This window comes from Coprinopsis cinerea, assembly GCF_000182895.1.
Source record: "Coprinopsis cinerea okayama7#130 chromosome 6 map unlocalized cont3.6, whole genome shotgun sequence".
NCBI lineage: Eukaryota > Fungi > Basidiomycota > Agaricomycetes > Agaricales > Psathyrellaceae > Coprinopsis > Coprinopsis cinerea.
The window spans coordinates 1,434,720-1,456,580 of record NW_003307539.1 but is presented as its reverse complement, the minus strand read 5'-3'; the positions used below and the strand labels follow the sequence as shown (position 1 = coordinate 1,456,580).

The following is a 21,861-nucleotide window of genomic DNA, read 5'->3' as shown; positions in this document are numbered from 1 at the left end:
ACGCTGCGCGCCGAAGGTCCTCGCCAGAAGCCCCCTGTGCTTCCGAACTTCCGGGCCAATGCCTCACGGTGATGTCACTGTCTCACCTCCATCGCCTGTCATATACAGCATACAACACAACCGCATCGTCCTCGTGCTCCAACTCAACGCTACCCCTGGCTTCCAGCCCTGTCGTCCAAAGTCAGCTATGGCGCCGGCATTGCAGCGGGGTGGGTAGTAAAGTACTGTAGAATGGATAGAGTTGTATCCCTTACCGACGTAATGATGCACCCCTGAAAGATATCGACGTCCACGCAGTGGATCCAGCTTTGATGTAGTTCTATTCGGATGAACATAGGGAAATGGGTGTCGATTTACGGGAATACGCGTGGTTGGAAGGAGGACGTAGGAAAGTTCACGGCTGTAATTTATAAACGCGATTTAGGGGCCTGAAGATCACGAGGAAGGAAAGTCACGAGGAAGTCACGTTGGCGGTCTGATTGACCTTCGGGCTCCCTGCTACAAAAGAACCCGATCCATTCTGGCTCGGAATTGATTAACTGCATATTCTAGTACTTGTACCTATCTTACATCCTAATATCAAGTTTATTTTGCGGAGAGGCCAACACAGAATTTCTCCGACACGTTTCCAATTTTGCTGTCCCACTGGCCGGGTAATGACTGTACATACGGACAATGTACTACATCATAGGTTACCCTCCCTCCCTCACAGACGTTACACGTAGCATAGATCTTAGATGATTTCGATTACAGCGGACTTTTGGCTGAAGCATCTTAGACACATCACACAATACAAGAGACTGCTATCTATTGATATCGCACAAGCTCATGAAGATGGAAGGACTGGGCCGAAATACGTTGGAAACTAGTGTCGAGCAGCGATACAGACATGTCACATCAGGAAAAGACAATCGCCGTGGCGGGTGTGGAGGCCGTGGCGCCTGTGGCTGATCAGCCTCCACATCAGTCCACACCCTCCACACCCCTTCACACCATACACAATCCACATCCTGCCACAACGTACTATTTTTGTTTAGAGCTGTAACATGCATATTTGACGAAATAGTACCCCAGAAGCTTGAGAATGAAACACTTGGAATACAGGACCTCTTAGAGGGATAGACCACTGCGATGCTCGCGACTTAGTAGATTCCACGCGCGGATCTCAATTTGCGGGATGTTTGACGCGGTCACATGACTAAGTTGATTCCTCGTATTTGAAATTTGTCGACCGTGACGTTCCTTCAACTTGACCACCACCACCACCACCACCACCACCACCACCACCCATCCTTTATCCTATTCGATTCTCTATGTACGTGTGCTTGCGCTTCTAAGCCACGTCTTAGCACAGCGTCTCTGGAGTATGCGACAGGAGTACATGTGGTAAGTCATTGTCTTCATTTGGTGCCCAAAAAATGATCGACTTACCGTCATATCTACAGATAGCAGCCTGAAGCTCCGGTAAATCAAGATTCAGCGAAAGGTGCGTGTTCCGCTGCTCCCTATTGATACTGATATCCTGATCCTTGCGTAGAGGCTCATCTCCTGATTTCCCCGGTGTGTATGTTCTTTGGAGGTCGTAGCACAGGGTACGTCCCTAAACACTTTTTTCTATTCCAAACGGTTCTGAGATGTCACCAAGTTCCTTCCAGGAACCGTCGAACCTGCAGAGGGCTGGATTGACTGCCGATTTGTAGAACCTGTCTTCCAGGTAAGTTTTCTGGCCCCCGATTTATTATTCCAGCCCGTAGTAGCGTGTTTGCATAGACTCTCATGTATCATACACTGAATATTGAATATATTTGCTTGTTTCCCTACAACTGCGGATGTCTACCATGAAATGAAGATTGTGGGCCGTCGTTGAAAGGTGTTGTCTGCTGTGGATGGCCATGGATTATGGCCGCACAACGTTGTTGTGTCGCCACAATCGAGATGTGGGGTTTCGTACCCCCGTATAGTCCCACACCATGGTGTGAGGGTGTGGAGGGGTGTGGAGGGTGTGGGGCCACGGCTGCCACGGCGATTGTCTTTTCCTGATGCACATTGAGGGTTAGTAGGCGCTGTGGAACGAATGCCCCCTGGACCCTGATCCGAGCCTCCGGCGGTGACGAGATAGGGGTCCCGACGAATCCCGCTCTCCCTCTTCGTCGAAACCAAACTTCACTAACACATTCAGGACACACCCAAAGCCCAACATTAGTCGCTAGTCGTAAAATTCGGAGTAGACATTAATAGGAAACCCTCCACAAGTCTGGAAAGTTCCTAACAGACATTAAGGGGTCATCCGTACGTACGTAGTCAAGTCACAAAATGAAGCGGGTGGTAGAAGAGAAGAAAAAGTGAGAAAAAAAGGGAAATAGCACAACAAACGAGAACAACACTCTATGGGGTCATGGGATCTACATTATAAGATTATACCTCGATAACTTACATCCTCCTTCCACCTCCACCTACTTCCTCTTCGCAACAACCTTAACCAACGCAGCCTTCACAACATTAACCGCTTTCTCTGTCTCCTTCCGCGTCAACCCAGCCGTAAGCGCAAGCCTGATACTCGGCCTCGGCTCATTCCACTCCTGTCCCCTCAACCTCTTCGCCCTCGTAATCATCACACCCTGCGCCAACGCATCCTCCACAACCTCCTGCAACATCCGCTCCTCCAAATCCACATCCCACTCCCTCTTGCTGTTGTCCTTCTGGGCTTTGGTGGGACTGATGAGTGCAGCGGACGAGGGGTGCAGGCCCGCTGAGACGGGCGCTTGCGAGGGCGTCTTGAGCGTGATATGGATGATGGGCGAAGCCGGATGCGAAGGGATATGAATACAATCCAATTTATCCAGGATCGCGCGGGCAGCCCTAATATTCTCCTGCAGCGTCTCAAAGATCGACGGCGTAGAACGGAAGATGTTGATACCCTCCGAAGCGCTGACAGCCAGCAAGGCAGGCATGGCAGCCGAGAACACGAATGACGGACCGTTGATGCGCTGGTGGTCGACGACGATTTGCGAGCCGGCGCAGAACCCGCCTGCAGCGCAGAGCCCGATCGCCGCTGAGCCGAGGAGCATGTCGACCTTTGAGGCTGGGACGTTGTAGACTTCGGTGAGACCACGCCCGGTACGCCCGACCGAACCGAAGGAGTAGCTCTCGTCGAGGATGAGGCGGTATTTGTACTTTTGCTTGAGCTCGATCTGGCAGAACGGTGCATTAGCATACACATGCTCCCCATCTCCAATGAAAGTAAGAAACGACATACAAGTTTAGGCAAATCAACCATCGCACCATCCCTCTCAAAAATACCCTCCGTAATAATAAACCGCCTGGTCAACGGCCCCCTCTTCCTCTTCCTCTCCTTCTCAACCTGGATCAACACCTCCTCGAGGCTCTTCAAATCATTATGGTCGTACCACCGCACCGTCGAGCGGGAGATCTGGATGCCCTTCTGGATGGCAAAGTTGACAGCCCGGTCGGCGACGATGATGTCGCCGCGCTTGCAGAAGGCGGGGATGACGGAGGAGACGGTGGAGAATCCTTGCGAGTAGAGGATGGATGCTTCCGTGCCGAGGAAATCTGCAATGTCGCGTTCGAGGTCGATGTGCACGTCTATCGAACAGAACCCAGTTATCAGCACCACGTCACGCACTCGCCGAACTTGTAAGTCAGTACATACCGAGAGTACCATAGAACCCAGGAGGCCCGCAGCTTCCCAAACCATATTTCCGCAGCGTCTCAACGGCGCGCTCTTTGATGTGCTCGTTGCCAGCGAGACCCGCGAAATTCAGGCTGGCGAGGTTGAGCGCCGTCTTGCCCGTCGAGACCAGCTTGGGTTTCGGTCCATTCGGCCCAGCGACGATCGGTACGGCTGCCAGGTCAGCCTGCTCCGTCGGCGTCAACTCGTGTCCTAACGGCTCCGGCGTCCACTCCTCCACCAACTCGTCGATTTCCTATCCACAAAACAAATGCGTGAGCATCGCCAGGTGTGCCATAACCCAACCGGTAAAAATAAAGCGAAAAAATAACCCACTTTATCACTAAACTGAATAAAATGCTTCTGATTCGCCCTCGTCCTCGACTGCAGCAAAGTTCGAATCGCAAACACGACAAGTATAAGCTCTAAAATAGTCCTGCCTGGATCGTTCTGATGCGAGCTTCGAACATAGCGCTGGATGACTTGCGAACCGGGTAACTTGTTGAACGACGTTTCGACCGTCGTCAGTGCGTTGGCGAGGAACGTGAAGAGGGGTTCGAGAGTTGAGACGGTGGGTGAGGACGGCACTGAAGCTGGACTTGTCATCCTAGACCTTTCTGTTATGGTTTATATATATATTAGTTTATGCGGATTTGTGATTTGGTTTTGTGACGTTAGGAGGCGGTGGATGAGATGAGACACGACACCCCCAAGGCGCGTTTGGAATGGGACTGCGGGGGGATGGGATGGGAGGAGGGAAGGGAGCAAGGGGATGCCGGGCGAGACCCAAAACTCGTCTCACTGATGTGTCACTGCCATTTACGTAAATCCTTCCCGGCAATTGGGGATGGATGATTCAGAAGAAATTCGTAACGCGTTTTTTATTCGTTGGGTTTGGTCGTGTACAAGGCATTAGTTAGCTAGGCTTTCAGTCCAAAGGTATACAAGGTGTATGAGGTCGTGAGTAGACGTAATGTCGTAACGCAAACAGAGGGAGGAAGGGAGGAAGGGGATGATGAATGCGAGACTAGGGGAGATGATAACTGGATGAATAGCGAGGCAAGCAAAACAGCAAAGCAATAGTGCAATACTGGTGGGAGGGGAAACAGTGGACTAGATCGAAGGAAAAAAAACGAAACGAAAACAAAAAATTGTCAGCAAAGCACTTCTTCAAAATCTACAACTGGTAAAGCACATCAAAAAAGGGAGAGATAATACTTATATTCTCAACAAACAGGGTTTGTTCTCCACACCCAACACCCTACTTCTTATCCTTATCAAAAAACGCGACCAACTGCCCAATCGATCCCTTCGCCAACGGTTTAGGCATAGCAATCGGCTTACTCGTTGTAGCAGCAGCCTCCTGCCTCCTCAGCACCAACGGATCCACAAACTTGCCTCCAGTCGCAGTCGTAATCCCGCCCGCACTAAGCGGGCCCGGTCCAATCTCCCCACCACCACCACTGCCACCACCCAACCGCTCCGTCGACCTCGTCCGCACTTTCAACCTCAACGGCGCAGTCGTGTTCGTATTCAAACTCGTCGTCGAGTCGTTGGCCAACGAACCGAATTGCGAGGATTGAGCTTGAACGGCCGAGTACCCGTACGCCGATTGCGCTCGGAGCCTCCTGTTGGACATCGGAGTAGGTGAGGGAGGGGACTTGTAGTCTCCTCTTCCACGAGTATAGGTACCGGAATCCTCCGCCGCACCACCACCACGATCGCTCGCGTAGCTATTCACACTATTCAAACTCGTCGTAGACCTCTTCGTAGCCAAACTACGCGTAAGCCTCGCGGCAGCCGACTTGCCAATCGTCTCTCCCCCATCATCCTCCTCATCCTCCTCATCCTGGTCCCGGTCACGGCTAGCCAACCTGGGATTGGGCGTACCGACACGACGAACAGGCTCAGCTTCGTTGGACTGGAGGTCGGGAGGCGCAACGATCGGTCCACCGAGCGCCACAGTGTACCGTTTGCGCGGTGTAGGACTGACACTGCTCTGCCTAAAGTTACCCTTTGGCTTGGGCGGTGGGAGACCGCTGGTATTCGGTGTGGGGCTCTCCGTTCTAGCAGTATCCGTCCTAGCAGTATTCGGGGACCGGCTGAGCGAGGAAGACAGAGGCGCGGTGCTCGGTGGGGAGGTCGGACGGTTGAGCGTAGACGAAACGGGAGTTGGGTAGGCGGAGGAGGGTAACCCAGAGATCGAGCTCGACTTGCGGAACTTGGAGTTGATCGAAGCGGGGGGCGAATTGGGAGGCGAGAAGGCGTCTGGAGGGGAGTTGTAGTCACCGGTAGGATAAGGTAGTTTGGTACCCGAGGGAGTCCTGTTATTCGAAGCCAAAGGCGGGCTGGTGGTGTCCAAAGCTGTTGACGACAGTCGTGTATGCCTCGGTGTACCAGTAAGATCCGGGACAATAGGCGGTAAGATAGGAGGCCCATCCTCATGGACGAGCTGCGTAGACGCCTGCCTGGGTGCGATCGACACCGAGGCATTAACCGTCTGCGACTTGGGTCCAGAAGAAAGATTCGACGGCGCCGTAGCCATCTTGGCCATCTCCCTCCCAAGCTCCCCAACGCGTCCTTGCAGCTCGGAGATCTCGTCCCGAATCTCGTTCATCTCCTCCTTAAACGCCGCGTTGTCGGGTTGACTTTGATTGTTGGGGGTATTGGCTTTCTCCTTTTCCTTCTCTTTCTCTTTATCGACCAGCCAACGCTCGACGTCGTTCATCCGATCTTCGAGCGCACGGACGTGGCCTATGGTCCATTTCTCGAGTTTTTCGAATCGTTTGGCGATGGCGAGTAAGGTCGCCGGGACGTCGAGCGTGCCTTGAGGAGTGAATTGGGCGTACATGGGTGGTGCTTCGCGTGAGGGTGAGTTGGCCATCGAGTCTGTACCTCGCATCGGGGAAGGCGACAGGTTGGGGACAGAAGTATTCGGTCTCGAAGGTGTAGGTGACGACGGGGACGCAGGTACCGGTTTCCTCTGGGGTGGCTGAACAGGGATATTGAGATTTCCAATCGGCTGCTGCATCTGCGCCGTCCACTGCGCCTCCTCCTCCTTCCCCTTACCCTTCTTATCCCTCGCCTTCGCATCCAAAATAACCTGCTGAGCAGGCGTCGGCGACTCCTTCTCCTTCGTGGGCGTAAACTTGTTCTTCGCAGTCTGCCACCACGACGAGCTCTCCTTGTGCGAGCCCGAGGGGGACGGCGTGGTAGGCGGCATCGTCGCAGCGCGGGAAGGGGGAGGAGGGAGACTTTGCGTGCTCCCAAGCATCGCCAGCACGCGCTCCTCGACTTGTTTACGTTGCTGAGCCTCACGCGTCAGAATAGCCTCAGCCTCCCTCCTGCTTCTCTCCCTCTCCCTCTCCGCCTCCGCCTCCAACTCGGCATCCGACGGCAGCGCACCCGGGGAGCGAGGCGCCATGTTCCCGACAAAGTTGTTCACGCGCTGGACGAAGCTTGCGGCGAGGTTGGAGACGGACGAGGAGGGCGATGGGGATCGCTTCCATTTGCTTGGGTGGGCATCGTCGTCGTCTTCGTCGTCTGAAGCGAAGGACTGGTCGCCGTCTACACCGGTTGAGGAGTTGAATGTGAACGCGTTGCGGAGGGGCGAGGGTGGACGGGATGATTGGCGGCCTCCGTCTGGCTATCAACAGGGTAGGACGATGGATGAACCACGTTTTTATTATCAGCGCGTTGATTCGATTTAGGGTTTGGATTTGGGACTCACCAAGCTTAATGAGCTTTGGGAGCTCATAGCGGACACCGTCATGCGCCTCTGCTGGCTGCCTGGAAGCATTCCGCCTGGAGGAGGCTGGAGGCTCAACGATTGATTCGACCGATGGCCGTGGATGCCATAGGACGCCATCGTTGCTGTTAGTCGTGATCAAGCGCCTGGTACTTATATATGGCGTATTACGTCGTCCTGGCTTCTTGATAGCCTTTGCTGGAGGCTGCCAGGGCGCGTCGTTGTTGTTGGTGCCCGCGAAGGTGGATGGGGAGACGGGGACAAAGGGCTGACGGCACTGTAGCCCGCGTCGTTCAACAAGGCTTGGGTTTCTCACGAGGGGCTCTCCACCTCCTTCGAGCGCGACTACAACCATCCTGGACGCCTAGACGGTGCTCAATGGCTCCCGGCAATTAATATTGCTTTCACAGACAAGATTGGAAGTTGACCACCATGCCGCCATCCAAGAAACGCAAGGTTGCCTTTCTAAGCGCCTGAGAGCTTGAACTCGCGCTCACTCGGCTTCAGAAATTTCGTTCGTCTGTCGTTCCAGAGTCCGACCTCACCACGCCCACAGACACACTCGCAGACCAGCTCGACAGCATGATTGCGACACTCGATTCACAACCTAGCGATCCGCTAGTAAGACCGTCAGTGTGTTACCTTGCTCGCAAGATCTCACCCCTTCCCGTCACCCTCGTTCCCTGTTGTCGATGACATTGAAATGGCTTTGGAGAGGTCGACCGTCGTCCAATCCGAGACCGAAATTTGCGAGGCCATTGGAACCTCTCGGGCACTCGGCTCTGACAGCCTGCGGTCTGTTGGAGAACGATGTTCCTGGTGGACTTATCGACTACACGGCGGTTGTCGCAGAGGCGGCCGTACCAGGTGCGCTGCCTAAGCCTTCTTTTATGCCTCATGCGTCGTAAAATCCCAATCCCCAGAGAATTATACTCGCATCTTCCCAACCTTGAATGAACGCTATGCAAACGAAACGGCCGCATTCCCCGTATTCGAAGCCAAACCCTCCGCGGCTCCCATCCCTCTTGAGGGCCACCTCTCTCATGTCATCCTCCAACTTACCCCTGCGAAAAGCGTCTTATTCCACGCCGCTCACATATTTGCGCACGCACAGCAAATCCCACATCCGTGACGCTCTCACTACTGAAGTCAAGTGGCACTTGGTGAAGTGTGGTAGACCTCAGCGCTGAGGGTGATGTGACGGGGATGGGGCGACGTACTGGGTCTCAGAGGTGGTTGAGTGGAGGACGAACCGTCGGGGTCCGTCCAGGGAGCGCCTTGTTGAAGCGTCAAGCGACGCGAGTCTGATCCCTCACTTGTTGCTGGCATCCTCTCATCATGGGTGAGTATGAATAACCCTGTGTTATCCTCCATTTCTGCCGACGAGGCCTATGTTTATGTTTTGTTGTCAGATTCAAAAGAGCTTCGAAGAGTTAATAGTGATCAGTGGTTCGTCATGCAGCCTGGAGGAGGAGGGGTATGAAGATATAAGTTATTCTTCCATGTCTGAATTGTCTGAAGATCGGCCAACTCTGCCAGTTCCTACTCCGTCCAGATCAACGACAGCGCCGCACTGGTACGTACCTTTTCCACACTCCAACGCACCCAACGGATGGGTCAACTTCTGTCCTTGGCTGGTGGCCTGCAGGGAACCATAACTTGAATGAAACTGACGATAGACTTGAATACGGGGCAGGATGTTGCGATTGATTATGCGGAGCTTCGATTTGGATGTTAGGATGGTACTCTTCTTCGGACTTGACCATCCACATAGCTATAAGTAGTACAAATGCAACCCTTGGTGATCTACTTGCATACTTTGCCGAATGCACTTTGTCTTGACCCCTATTTCTGGCGGGCTGATGCCAAGGCACAATGCAGTGATGGCGGGAGCGGCAGGGCGGGTTTCAATTTTGGCAGCCTTCCACCTGCTCCTCGGGAATGCAGAAGGTAATCTGGACGAGGTGACTGGCTTCGCTTTTGCTTCTCTCACTGCTTGGTAGAGCGCTGACTGGACAGCGTAGACGTAAAAATGGCCCTTGATTCCCAGTAATTCAATGGCTTCCAGGGAAATTTCGGGGCAAATTTTGCACGGACTTGCCTGACGTCCAAGGGGCTGAGGGTGTGTGGACTCAGAGTTTCCGGTCACAACGAGATATATACATTGTGCGCCCATCATCGAAGGACCTCGAGGGAGTCAGGATGCTGTGAACCCTACGAACCTAGATTGGCGGCGGTCTCTAGATCTTGACCGATGGGAAAACCAGAACAAGTTTTCTCCAGGATATCACGGTGGACCCACAACATGTACACGAGACGAGAATGCCGTCAACCAACGTTTTATGTGGGGACCGTCACCTGACAGCCACCTCCTCGAGGCAGAGATAGAGATCTTTGCGAGTCAAGCCGTTCTCGCAACAGGTTGTGACCACCCTTTGAGGGACCAAATTTTGGTTGGAGTTCTGTCACCGCTTCGCTCGAGCTCAGCTAAAGAGAGCCGTACGTCGCGATGGGGCAAGCCGTGTCCTTCCAGGTAAGTTTCCACTTCCTTTCTCCCCGTTTTCGTCATGTCTTCGACGCACACTAACCTGGGAGCTCTCGGCTTGCAGGAGTCAGCGTCGGAAGGCAGGCAGGTCGAGAAGGACGACGCCGCAGTGGTATCCGGGTATGGAGGATACGACAAACTACAGGCTGGAGAACTCGATGAAAAACCTGTCCGTATCATCACGCAACAAATGGGAGGAATCTCACTATCGGGCAACGCACATATCAGCGGCGGGATCGTTGCCGCCGGCGACGTCCATACAAACGTTGTCATCCAACTACCGTCCAAATCTCCCAGCGCTACTCAAGGTACTTACTTACCCATACACGATTTTTTCTAGTTGATTCCGAGTCAATGGTACTCACTTAGAGATTTCAGCAGCAGAGCAAGCGCGGTTGAAAAAGGAAGAAGCCCAAGCCCAGGCGCGTCTCTTGGAAGAGGTTCTGGAGTGGTTGGCGCCCAATGCGCATTTCCGAACGGTGCAGAGTGAGAATTTGGAGAAGTGTGCTGATGGGACGCTCTCCTGGTTCATCGCTGCGGAATTGTATCTGTCGTGGAAGAGGGGAGGCGATCGTATCATCTGGGGCACTGGAATCCGTAAGTCAAGGGCTGTTCGAAAGGTTTTTGGGACGGGTACTGATGGTTTTGGGGTGTAGCTGGAGCCGGAAAGACCGTTTTAGCGTATGTGTACTGGTCTAATTTTTCTGAGAACGGACATTCTGATTATGATTCCGTGTAGCTCGCGAGCTATTCATGATCTCGAGGAGCACGCCAGTACCACCAAGGGCAAGATCTGTGTTATCTTCGCCTACTGTCGCTACTCAGAGCCACTCACAGTCGAAGAAATCCTAGAGGCTCTTGTCAAACAGTTCCTCGAATGCGACCCCTCACTGGTCACCATCGTCGAGCCCATCTACTCTCGTTACAAATCTCGACAAAAAAACCGTCCCACCCAAGTCGAGCTCCTCGAGCTCCTGCAGACGCTGGAAACCCATTTCGAAATCGTGTTCTACGTCGTCGATGGGCTCGATGAAGCGATCGTGAAAACGAGGTTCGACTTGATCAAGGCTATCAACCGTCTTCGAGGCCGCTTTGCGCTCACGTCAAGGCCGATACGAAGGCTGGAGCTGGGTCTGCCTGCGACGAAATTCTACGAGGTCACGCCGGATCCGACGGACATCGTCCGCCTCGTTGAGCAGAAGCTCGAGGGTGACCCGGGGTTCTGTGACCTCCTGGATAGGTACGGGCATCGCGAGGAGCTCATACATCGAATTGAGAACAAGTGCAGCGGGATGTAAGTCATTCCTTTTTTGCCCAACCAAAATGCTGGCTCATGCCTCGTTTTTCAGGTTCCTCCATGCAGCTCTTCAACTGGAATACGTGTACCGCTGTGAGACGATTACATGCATACAGAAAAGCCTTGATCGTTTTCCACCGCAACTGGAGGGCATGTACCACGAGGCCATGGAGCGCATCAACACGCAGATCCCGCCGGAAAACGCTGCACTTGCGAAACACGTCCTTCTGTGGCTTGTATTTGCGAATGAGACGCTGTCGCTGTATAAGCTTCTGGCGCTTGTGGCTCTGACTTGCGATAGTGCCATCCCGAGTGAAGAAAATCCACAGACGGAGGTTGCCCTGGTCCATGGAGCAACTCTCGCCTCCCTTTGCTGCGGCTTGGTTCATTTCGAGAAGAAGACAAGCTTGATGCGCCTCGTCCGTAAGTGACTCACTTGCCAACTTGTAGGCCAGCCACGCTGATAACACTTCATATGATAGATTTCACGGCCAGGGAGGTGTTAGCCCCCATCCTGTCCAAGGACTTTCCCAACCCCCATGGTCTGCTATTCCGAGCAACTACCAGCCATCTGGTAGCCCACCATATCCCCAACTATGAAGCATTCGGTGCCGCTCCAAAATTCGCCCCAGCGGAGCTCAAGAACCCCGCCCTGGGGTACTCCTACAAGCATTGGGCATACCATGCGAGGGAGGGCGCGTCCAAATCCGATAGTCTGGCCGCCGAAGTCTTCGAGTTCCTTAAACTTTGCGTCTCGTACCCGTTGGAGATCGGGTGGACTCTCGAGCGACTCTCACCCCTCCATGTTGCCGCGAGGTATGGTCTGGACATGTTTGTTGACCAGCTCGTGACTGAGGTGGCCAAGGGCGACGTTGCTGTTCGGACCGAGGGCGTCTGGGAGGCGACCCCGCTGATTGTTGCGGCGCAGTATGGTCATGTCGAGGTCATCGATCGGCTTCTCAAACTTGGCCGTCTTGCGATCCTCAAATCCGTCCTCGGTGGCCACAGCAAACCCGGGTTGCATCTCCTTACGGGCCAAATCAACCTTCGAGATTCGGCTGGGAAGACGGCGTTGATTACGGCGTCGATGCATGCGCAGGATGAGGCTGTCCAACGACTCCTCCAACACCCCGATGTTGATGTCAACGCTAAGAGCAACCTTGGGTATACCGCCTTGAGATGTGCAAGAACGGAGGAGACCTTGGACAGCTTACTCGCACGCAAGGACATTCAGGTCAACTCGCAGGATGAAGAAGGGGTGACGATGCTGATGTCGGTATCAAAGTCGCCGGGAGGCGAGTGGGCGGTGGAACGGCTACTCTCGAGGCGGGATGTCAAGGTTGGGGCTACATGCAAGAAGGGGTGGACGGCGCTGATGTACGCAGCGGACGTGGGGCATGCGCCCGCCATTAGGCTCTTGCTTCAGCACAAGGATGCCCGTCCGAACCACCAGGCCCGCGATGGGACCACGGCGCTAATGTTGGCAGCGGAGAATGGCCATGAAGCTGCTGTCGAAGGCCTACTCGAGGACGAGGGCATTGATGTTAATGTTGCCATTGGGTGGGCGGGGATCACTGCACTCATGCTCGCCTCGACTCCTGGCGTTGTGTCTCTTCTGCTCCGGAGCAAAGGGATTAGGACGGATATGAAAGATAAATATGGGTATACTGCTCTTACTTCAGCTAAACGATACCCGCTCCATGCGATCGCTGATGAGGGCAAGCGGAGGAATCATGAAGGAAAGATTGCATTGCTGGAGGAGTTTGAGAGAAGTAGCCACAGTGGTCAGTAGCTTGCATTGTAGTGTGCAGCCTCCATGTATAGTCATGCGAACCTGCCTGTAACCCATATTTCCCTCCACTCGATGCTTTCTTGACTACGTACGTATGGATGGCTGTTGGCAACCTTTCAGGCTTTTGTCCCAAATGGCTCTGTAATTCCGACGTTTCCGATTTCTAATGTTGGTCGATTAAGTGATGGTCGAGTATCGGGTAACGGGGAAGCAACGCCGTAAGAGAAATATGTGATCGACCGTTACAACTTCAGAGAGCCCACTGCGTGTAGGACGTCGACGTTGCATTCGGAGTCTTGGCCCCATGAAGAGCCGCATCAGGCGCATCATTTAGCGCCGCCGATTGTTCCCGCGTCCTTGATGACGCGCTTCAACTTCAAGCCTTCAACCATGCCTGCCATCGTAGATTTTCCTTCCACTTACACAACACTTACATATTTTTGGACTCGTTGGGACAGTTCAAGGTGTAGGGCTCGGTGAGTTCCGTTTCTCTGTTTCCGGGTCCCTAAGCTCTATCTGACGCGCTGAAAGTTTGTAAAATGAATGATTTCTGCCAGGTCACATTTGAATCGATTATCGCACTTGAAAACGCCTTCTCGTGCGGTCGCCACCGCTGTTTTGGTAAACATGCCGAAGGTTTCAGTGGCCTTCGAAACCTTCCTTTGGGGAACCTGGCTCCTGGATCGTGACAAGGCGCCAACATGGCGAGGAGCTTTGACATCCCGTTATGGCACTCGGAAATTGGCAGTGGACCCACAAACCTGAGCATCACCCAACGACAGGCCTCCCTCTCGACAGAGGAAAGATCTATCTCACTTGCCTACTACGTTTCTGCCCCTTGACCGCGATCCGCCACCTATTGCCCTCGTTGGGGACGAAAAGTCGACTGGGCTGGCGCTACTAGCGCGATTCGTGCCTCGTTAATGGGCCAATCTGTGTCGTTCCAGGTGGGTAACTTCGGTTGCTGGTTGTTCAAGCCGCCGCTAACATGCTGCAATGTTCGTTAGAAGGACTCGGATTCGGGGGAGAAAGAGGAAGAGAAAGACGCCTGTGCGATCTCTGCGTACGGCGGATACGAAAAGCTACAGGTGCGTCGTCCGGTCTGCTAGTTCAATTGCGCGTGAATCTGAGGGTATTGCAATTAGATCGAGGGCGGAGATATGCAGGTGGGTGTTTATGAGCAACATTCGAGGCGAGGTAGCATATGCTAATGATTCCATTGTCCCAGTTCCAGAGCAATGAACTAAGAAAATCCGAATCGGCGACGACTGTCCAGGTCACCCAACAGATCGGAGGGGTCTCGCTCTCCGGTAATGCTCATATCAGCGGCGGGATCGTTGCTGGTGGGGACGTCCATACGAACGTGGTCGTCCAGCTACCCGACAAGGCAGCAATTGCTGCGCAAGGTACAACCAATCTCACGACAATGTATATACAAGTTTCGGTTACTGATTTCGAATCTCACTTCCAACAGAACGGGCGCGGCTGAAGGAGGAGAAAGAGAAAGAAAGGCAGGCTCGAAAACGCCTGCTGAAAGAGATCTTGGAATGGCTCGCGCCCAATGCACACTTTAGAGCGGTGCAGAGTGCGAACTTGGAAAGGTGCACTGATGGAACATTGTCCTGGTTCATCACAGCCGAACTATACCGGTCATGGAAGCAGGGAGGGAACCGCATTATTTGGGGCACTGGAATTCGTGAGTTATCAACACGTCGGGTAGTACTTATTTATTCTGATCACTTCGAAACGCAGCGGGGGCAGGAAAGACTGTCTTAGCGTGCGTCGATCAATGTCTTCTACACATTGGCATGCTAATTGACATTGATCCTAGGTCACGGGCGATACACGACCTCGAAGAGCACAGTAGTTCCGTGAAGGGCAAAGTCTGCGTGATCTTCGCGTACTGCCGCTACTCCGAACCTCTTACAGTGAAGGAGATCCTCGAGGCTCTCGTCAAGCAGTTTTTGGAATGCGACCCCTCGCTCGCAAGCATCGTCGAGCCCATGTTCTCTCACCACAAGTTCCGCGATACACGACCGACACAGGAAGAACTGCTCGATCTACTGCAAAAGTTGGAAGGCCACTTCGAGATTGTGTTCTACGTCATCGATGGACTGGACGAAGCTGTGGCAGAAACCCAATTCGACCTGATACAAACAATCAACCGTCTTCGAGGGCGCTTTGCGTTGACTTCGCGGCCAATCAGGAGACTGGAGCAGGGTCTGCCCGCTACGAAATTCTACCGGGTCGTCCCAGATTCGTCGGATATCGTCCGCCTTGTTAACCAGAAGATTGACAAAGTTCCGGGATTTGGAGCGTTATTGGACAAGTATGGTCAGCGACAAGAGTTAACTCGGAGGATACAGAAAAAGTCGAGGGGCATGTAAGTAGTGCTCCTGTTCATCGAGGGAATTTGACTCAAGTTCAGTTTAGGTTTCTCCATGCAGCGCTTCAGATCGAGATCGTAAAACAGTGCTTGACGATTACTTGCGTGGAGAGGAACCTCGAGCGATTCCCTCCAGGTCTCGAGGGCATGTACCAGGAAGCCATGGCGCGCATCAACAGACAAAGTCCCCCCGATAATGTGGCGCTTGCTAAGCATGCGTTATTGTGGGTTGTATTTGCGAACGAGCCTTTGAAGCTACCCCTCCTGTACTCCCTCATCGCGCTCACCTGTGACGGAGCTTTCTCAACCGACAGTACTCTCCCGCCCGAGGGAGCACTGATTGATGGACGGTCACTGGCCTCTCTCTGCTGTGGATTGGTCTACATCGAGAGGAAACGCAACTTGGTTCGCCTCGTCCGTAAGTGACTGGTTCCCTTAAAAGGTGGTCTAAGTACTGATCATGGTATAGATTTCACAGCCCGTGAATTTCTCATCCCAGTCCTCAAGCACGACTTCCCGAATCCCCATGGATTACTGTTCCGGGCGACAGCCAAGCAGCTGGTTGACCATGGCATTGCTAACAGCCAGGCGTTAAGAGACAACGCGGATTTCAATCGGTTGATTTTCAAGCATCCTGCTCTCCAATATTCTTACCACCACTGGGCATACCACGCAAAGAAGTGCGCCTCTGAATCCGACCATTCCGCCGCAGAGGTTTTCGAATTCCTGAAGCTTTGCACCTCGTTTCCAGTAAGAATATCCTTCAATGTGGAACGGCTTTCCCCTCTCCATGTCGCAGCGAAGTTTGGCCTCCACACCTTCATCGACCAACTTGCTACGGATGTAGCCAAGGGAGACATTACGGTGCGCACTGTGGGGGGCTCGCAGGCGACCCCACTCATTGTTGCGGCGCAGTGGGGCCAGGTCGAGGTCATCGATAGGCTGCTCAAACTTGGCACCCGCTGGACTATCCTCAAATCTGTTCTCGGTGGACACAGCAAGCCAGGAATGCAGCTCCTGACCGGCCAAATCAATCTTCGCGATTCTGGTGGAAAAACGGCTCTAATTGAAGCGTCGCTGAACGGTCATCACGAGGCTGTCGAGCGATTACTCCAACATCCCGAAGTCGACGTCAACATCCAATCCAACTCTGGCCTGACTGCACTTCACTGTGCTTTGAACGCGCCCACGTGCGACCATCTCCTTGCGCGGAAGGATATACAGTTGCATCTGAAGGAGCATACTACCGGGGAAACTCCTTTGATGAAAATGGCGAGGCGCGGACACGAATGGGGGATCGAACGGTTACTTGCCCACGGCGATATCCGGGTGAACATGGTGTCCAAAAACGGGTCAACGGCGCTAATGCTGGCAGCGGAAGCTGGGCATGCAGGGGCCGTTCGACTGCTCCTTCGTCACAAGGATATCCAACCGAATTTTCAACTACCATATGGATGGACGGCGCTAATGTTCGCGGCGAGTGAAGGGCATGAAGGAGCTGTAGAGGCGTTGCTTGAAGTCGATGGGATTGATGTCAATGCTGTCGAGGCCCGGTACAAGTATACAGCCCTTATGCTCGCCACGACGCCCGGGGTTGTGTCGCTGCTTCTGAAGCGTAAAGAAATTAGGACGGATTTGAAGGATCACGAGGGGTACACGGCTCTCACACGGGCTCTACGCTATCCCTTGCATACCATTGCTGAGGAGGGGAAGCGGAGGAATATGACAGGGAAGATTGCATTGCTGGAGGAGTTTGAGAGAGGTAGCAACGGTGGTCGGTAGGAGCTTGCATTGTATTGTTCAGCCTCCATGTACAGTCGCTCCGACCTGCCAATGTATCCCATATTTCCCTCCACCGTATGGGTTGGGAACCTTTCACGCTTTTGGTTGATTAAGTGTTGTGCTTGATGGTTGTGTTTCGAGTAACGGGGAAGCAACACAGTAAGAGATTTGTGAGGACGACCGTTACAACTTCAGAGAGCCCACTGCCTGTAGGACGTCGACGTTGCATTCGGAGTCAAGTTGGCCCCATCAATTAAAGAGCCGCATCAGGCGCATCATTTGGCGCCGATTGATCTCGCATCGTTGATGACGCGCGCTCCCAGTCTTCAACCCGCGCCGCCATGGTAGATTTTCCCTTGATTGACACCTTTGGTTAGACTCGTTGGACAGTTCAAGGTGTAGGGCTCGGTGAGTTCTGTTTCTCGGTTTCCGTCTCCCTAAGCTCCATCTGACGCGCTGAAAGGTTGTAAAATGGATGATTTCTTCCCGGTCACATTTGAATCGATTATCGTCCCTGAGTACCCCCTCTCGTGCGGTGGCCACCGTTATTTTGGTAAACATGCCGAAAGAACGAGCAACTTTCGAAGCCGTCTTCTGGAAGAGCGGTGCCTGGCTCGTGTTGAGCCCACCAACCTGGCGAGGAGCTTTGACATCCCGTTATGGCACAGTTGACGATGGACTCACTAACCTGAGGGAGAATTCCGGCAAAGCCATTGCACCGCCTGACAGAAGTGCCTCCCCTCTCGAGACAGAAACTGGACCTATCTCACCCGCCCACCTTTCTGCCTTGACCTCAATCCGCCACCTATTACCCTCGTTGGGGGCGAATCGTGCCTTGTAATGGGCCAATCTGTGTCGTTCCAGGTGGGTAATTGTGGATTCTGATCGTTCAAGCACCCGCTGACATGCTGTACATATTGTTGTTCGTTAGAAGGACTCGGGTTCGGGGGAGAAAGAGGAAGAGAAAGCAGCCTCTGCGATCTCCGCGTATGGCGGATACGAAAAGATACAGGTGCGTCGTCCAGTCTGCTAAGTAGCTCAATTGCGCGTGGATCTGAGGGTATTACGCTTAGATTGAGGGCGGAGATAAACAGGTGGGTGTTTATGAGCAACATTCGAGGCAAGGTAGCATATGCTAATGATTCCATTGTCTCAGTTCCAGAGCAATGAACTTGGAAAGTCGGAACCGACGACGACCGTCCAGGTCACGCAGCAGATCGGAGGGCTCTCGCTCTCCGGTAATGCCCGTATCAGCGGCGGGATCGTTGCTGGTGGGGACGTCCATACAAACGTGATTGTCCAGCTACCCGACAAGGCGGCGATTGCTGCGCAAGGTACCTAACCCATCTCACGACAATGTATATACAAGGTTCGGTTACTGATTTCGAATTTCACATCCAACAGAACGGGCGCGGCTGAAGGAAGAGAGGGAGAAAGAGGCACAGGCTCGTGCACGCCTTTTGAAGGAGCTGCTGGACTGGTTGGCACCCAACGCCCGCTTTAGGGCGGCGCAGAGCGCGAATTTGGAGAAATGTGCTGATGGAACTCTGTCGTGGTTTATCGCGGCTGAGCTGTACCAGTCGTGGAAGAAGGGAAGGAATCGTATCATATGGGGTACTGGAATCCGTGAGTTGTCCCCGATTTGATGGTATGCAGAATTTGCGCTGACGGACGCTCAAATGTAGCGGGGGCGGGGAAAACTGTACTCGCGTACGTGGACAATCGAGACATTTGACAATCACTTTACTCATTTTGGTTTCAGTTCCAGAGCTATACACGACCTCGAGGAGTACAGTAGCTCAGTCAGGGGCAAAGTCTGTGTCATCTTTGCCTACTGCCGCTACTCCGAGCCTCTTACAGTGAAGGAGATCCTCGAGGCTCTCGTCAAGCAGTTCCTGGAATGTGATCCCTCCCTAGCAAGCATCGTCGAACCCATCTTCTCGCGCTACAAGGGAGGCGAAACACGACCAACGCAGGCTGAGCTTCTAGACCTATTGCAACAGCTGGAAAGCCACTTCGAAATCGTATTCTACGTGATCGACGGTTTAGATGAAGCTGTAGCGGAGACCCAGTTCGACCTCATCCATGCTATTAACCGACTTCGAGGACGTTTCGCGTTGACTTCCCGGCCGATAAGGAGGCTTGAGCTGGGCCTGCCTACGACCAAATTCTACCGCGTTGTCCCTGATTCGTCGGATATTGTCCGTTTTGTCGAGCAGAAGATCGATAGAGTTCCGGGATTTGGAGAACTCTTGGACAAGTATGGCCTGCGGCAGGAGCTGATACGGAGGATACAGAACAAGTCGAGTGGAATGTGTGTATGCAATCCATTTACTTTTGAACCATAGCCAACTAACGTTCGGCCTAGGTTCCTGCATGCAGCTCTACAGATTGAAATAGTCAATCAATGCTTGACGATTGCTTGCGTGGAGAAAAACCTCGAACGCTTCCCACCAGGGCTCGAGGGCATGTATCATCAAGCCATGGCACGCATCAATAGGCAGACTCCCCCTGACAATGTGGCGCTTGCGAAACATGTGCTGTTGTGGGTCGTGTTTGCACACGAAGCCTTGACCTTACCCCTCCTCTACCGCCTCTTACCCTTAACCTACGAAGGTGTCTTCTCGACCGACGACGATTCCTCTCCCGAAAGAGCACTGATTCATCCGGGCTCTCTCGTGTCGGTTTGTTGCGGGTTGGTTCGTATCGAGACGGCGACAAACTTTGTCCGCCTCGTCCGTAAGTCGTCGGATTGCTTGGACAGTTGGCGGGGTTCTGACATGTGTGGTAGACTTTACAGCAAAGGACGTGCTCACCCCCGTCTTGATGTACGACCTCTCAACTCCCCACGGACTGTTGTTCCAGGCGACTTCCAGACAGCTTGTCGACTACGGCATAGTCAACAGCCAGACGCTAAGAAACGCCGAAGATCTAAATAGCCTGCTCAAGCAGAATCCGGCTCTCGAGTATTCTTACAAGCACTGGGCATATCACGCGAAGGAGAGTGCATCGGAATCCGACACTCTTGCCGCAGAGGTCTTCGATTTCCTTACACTTTGCAACTCGTACCCGGTGGAGACTGGGGACGATCTCGAACTGTTCTCCCCTCTCCATGTTGCGGCGAGATATGGTCTCCACGCCTTCATTGACCAACTCGCGACCGACGTAGCCAAGGGAGATGTGACGGCAAGAACTGTGGGTGGTTGGAAGGCAACACCACTCATCGTTGCGGCGAGGTATGGCCAGGTCGAGGCCATCGACGCGCTGCTCAAACTCAGTCGCCTGACCATGCTCAAGTCTGTTCTCGGTGGTCACAGCAAGCCCGGTAGACACCTGATTATTGGCCAAATCAATCTTCGCGATGCAGACGGAAAGACGGCGCTGATCCACGCCTCAAACTACTCTCACTGCGATGCTGTTAAGCGTTTGGTTCAGCACCCCGACGTTGACGTCAACGCGCGATGCAGCTCTGGCTGGACTGCGCTTGACATCGCAAATTGGGCGGAGACGTACGACCATCTCCTTGCCCATAAGGATATTCAGTTGAACTTCAAGGACGACTGGGGCGAAACGTTGCTGATGAGGCTAGTGCCTCTTTGGGGAACGGAGGACCTCGTGGGACGCTTGCTCCAGCACCCGAACATCAACGTGAACCTGACTTCGAAGAAGGGTCTGACGGCGCTGATGTTGGCAGCGGATGCTGGGCGTGCGGGGGCTCTCCGACTGCTCCTTCGTCACAAGGATATCCAGCCCAATCTTGAAAACCCGGGTGGGTGGACGGCGCTGTTGATGGCTGCTCAGAAGGGACACGAGGCTGCTGTGGAAGCGTTGCTCCAGGACGGTGCGGTGGACGTCAACTTTGCTGTCCAGGGGAGTGGGTATACGGCCCTTATGCTGGCCAAGGCGCCTGCGGTCGTGTCGCTCCTGTTGAAGCGGAAAGATATCAGGACGGATTTAAAGAACAACGAGGGGTATACTGCTCTCGCACAGACTAGGCGCTATCCTTGGCACGAGAAGGAGCGTAGTGATCAGTTGGCCAAAATTGCGTTGTTGGAGGAGTTTGAAAGCAGCAAGGGTAGTGACTAGCATCTGATTATCACACTAGCGATATGTGTAGATGTTGAATAAATCAATCAACGATGGCTCTAGACCATCTATTAGATATTAGGGTCGTCGAACTTCCTGGAGGTTGTGGCTCGGAAGGGGGCAGGAGTCTCATCAAGAGCCGCATCAGGCGCATCACTGACCCCCGGTTGTTCCCGCGCCCTCGATGATCAGGGGCTTCAAGTCTCATCGAGCTTGTCCCTCCACCACATGCAGTGTTTATTAGTCGGACAGTTCAAGGTGTAGGGCCTAGTGAGTTTTGTTGCTCGGTTCATGACTCTGCCTAAACTCAGGCTGACGCATTGGAAGTTTATAGAATGGATGACTTCCGCCAGGTCACATTTGAATCGCGATTATCGCACTTGAAAACCCCTCCTCGCGCGCGGTGACCACCGCTGTCTTGGTAAACATGCCGAAAGCGTCAGCGGTCCTCGAAGCCCTTCTTGTTGGGGGCCTGGCTCCTGGGTTGTGGCGCCAATAATGGCGAGGAGCTTTGACATCCCGTTTTGGCACTTGAAA

General features: G+C 53.5%; 6 protein-coding genes across 6 annotated transcripts; 4 read left to right on the top strand and 2 right to left on the bottom strand.

Moving 5' to 3' along the window:
- Positions 1–2,453: 2,453 nt before the first annotated feature.
- On the bottom strand, positions 2,454–4,406 carry CC1G_07528 (serine C-palmitoyltransferase; the record flags this gene model as incomplete). The annotated part of the gene is made up of 4 exons (XM_001837986.2): positions 4,025–4,406; positions 3,671–3,944; positions 3,257–3,603; positions 2,454–3,191 (listed from the first exon to the last, which is right to left on the bottom strand). The coding sequence occupies exons 1-4, from the start codon at positions 4,292–4,294 to the stop codon at positions 2,454–2,456; spliced, it is 1,629 nt and encodes a 542-aa protein (XP_001838038.1). The 5' UTR covers positions 4,295–4,406.
- Positions 4,407–4,949: 543 nt separating this feature from the next.
- On the bottom strand, positions 4,950–7,556 carry CC1G_07527 (hypothetical protein; the record flags this gene model as incomplete). Its single annotated transcript, XM_001837985.2, has 2 exons — positions 4,950–7,334; positions 7,419–7,556. The coding sequence occupies 2 exons, from the start codon at positions 7,554–7,556 to the stop codon at positions 4,950–4,952; spliced, it is 2,523 nt and encodes an 840-aa protein (XP_001838037.2).
- Positions 7,557–8,128: 572 nt separating this feature from the next.
- CC1G_15595 (hypothetical protein) lies at positions 8,129–8,568 on the top strand (the record flags this gene model as incomplete). The annotated part of the gene is made up of 2 exons (XM_002911007.1): positions 8,129–8,303; positions 8,360–8,568. The coding sequence occupies 2 exons, from the start codon at positions 8,129–8,131 to the stop codon at positions 8,566–8,568; spliced, it is 384 nt and encodes a 127-aa protein (XP_002911053.1).
- A 1,435-nt stretch (positions 8,569–10,003) lies between these two features.
- Positions 10,004–13,070, top strand: CC1G_07526 (hypothetical protein; the record flags this gene model as incomplete). Its single annotated transcript, XM_001837984.1, has 6 exons — positions 10,004–10,289; positions 10,360–10,578; positions 10,638–10,662; positions 10,721–11,275; positions 11,331–11,701; positions 11,761–13,070. 6 exons carry the CDS (start codon positions 10,004–10,006, stop codon positions 13,068–13,070), a joined length of 2,766 nt encoding a protein of 921 aa, XP_001838036.1.
- Positions 13,071–13,993: 923 nt separating this feature from the next.
- On the top strand, positions 13,994–17,238 carry CC1G_07525 (hypothetical protein; the record flags this gene model as incomplete). The annotated part of the gene is made up of 9 exons (XM_001837983.1): positions 13,994–14,017; positions 14,078–14,158; positions 14,216–14,236; positions 14,299–14,476; positions 14,545–14,766; positions 14,823–14,847; positions 14,902–15,453; positions 15,504–15,874; positions 15,926–17,238. 9 exons carry the CDS (start codon positions 13,994–13,996, stop codon positions 17,236–17,238), a joined length of 2,787 nt encoding a protein of 928 aa, XP_001838035.1.
- Positions 17,239–18,078: 840 nt separating this feature from the next.
- CC1G_07524 (hypothetical protein) lies at positions 18,079–21,324 on the top strand (the record flags this gene model as incomplete). The annotated part of the gene is made up of 9 exons (XM_001837982.2): positions 18,079–18,102; positions 18,170–18,250; positions 18,312–18,332; positions 18,395–18,572; positions 18,643–18,864; positions 18,924–18,948; positions 19,001–19,552; positions 19,607–19,977; positions 20,030–21,324. The coding sequence occupies 9 exons, from the start codon at positions 18,079–18,081 to the stop codon at positions 21,322–21,324; spliced, it is 2,769 nt and encodes a 922-aa protein (XP_001838034.2).
- Between the last annotated feature and the right edge of the window lie 537 nt (positions 21,325–21,861).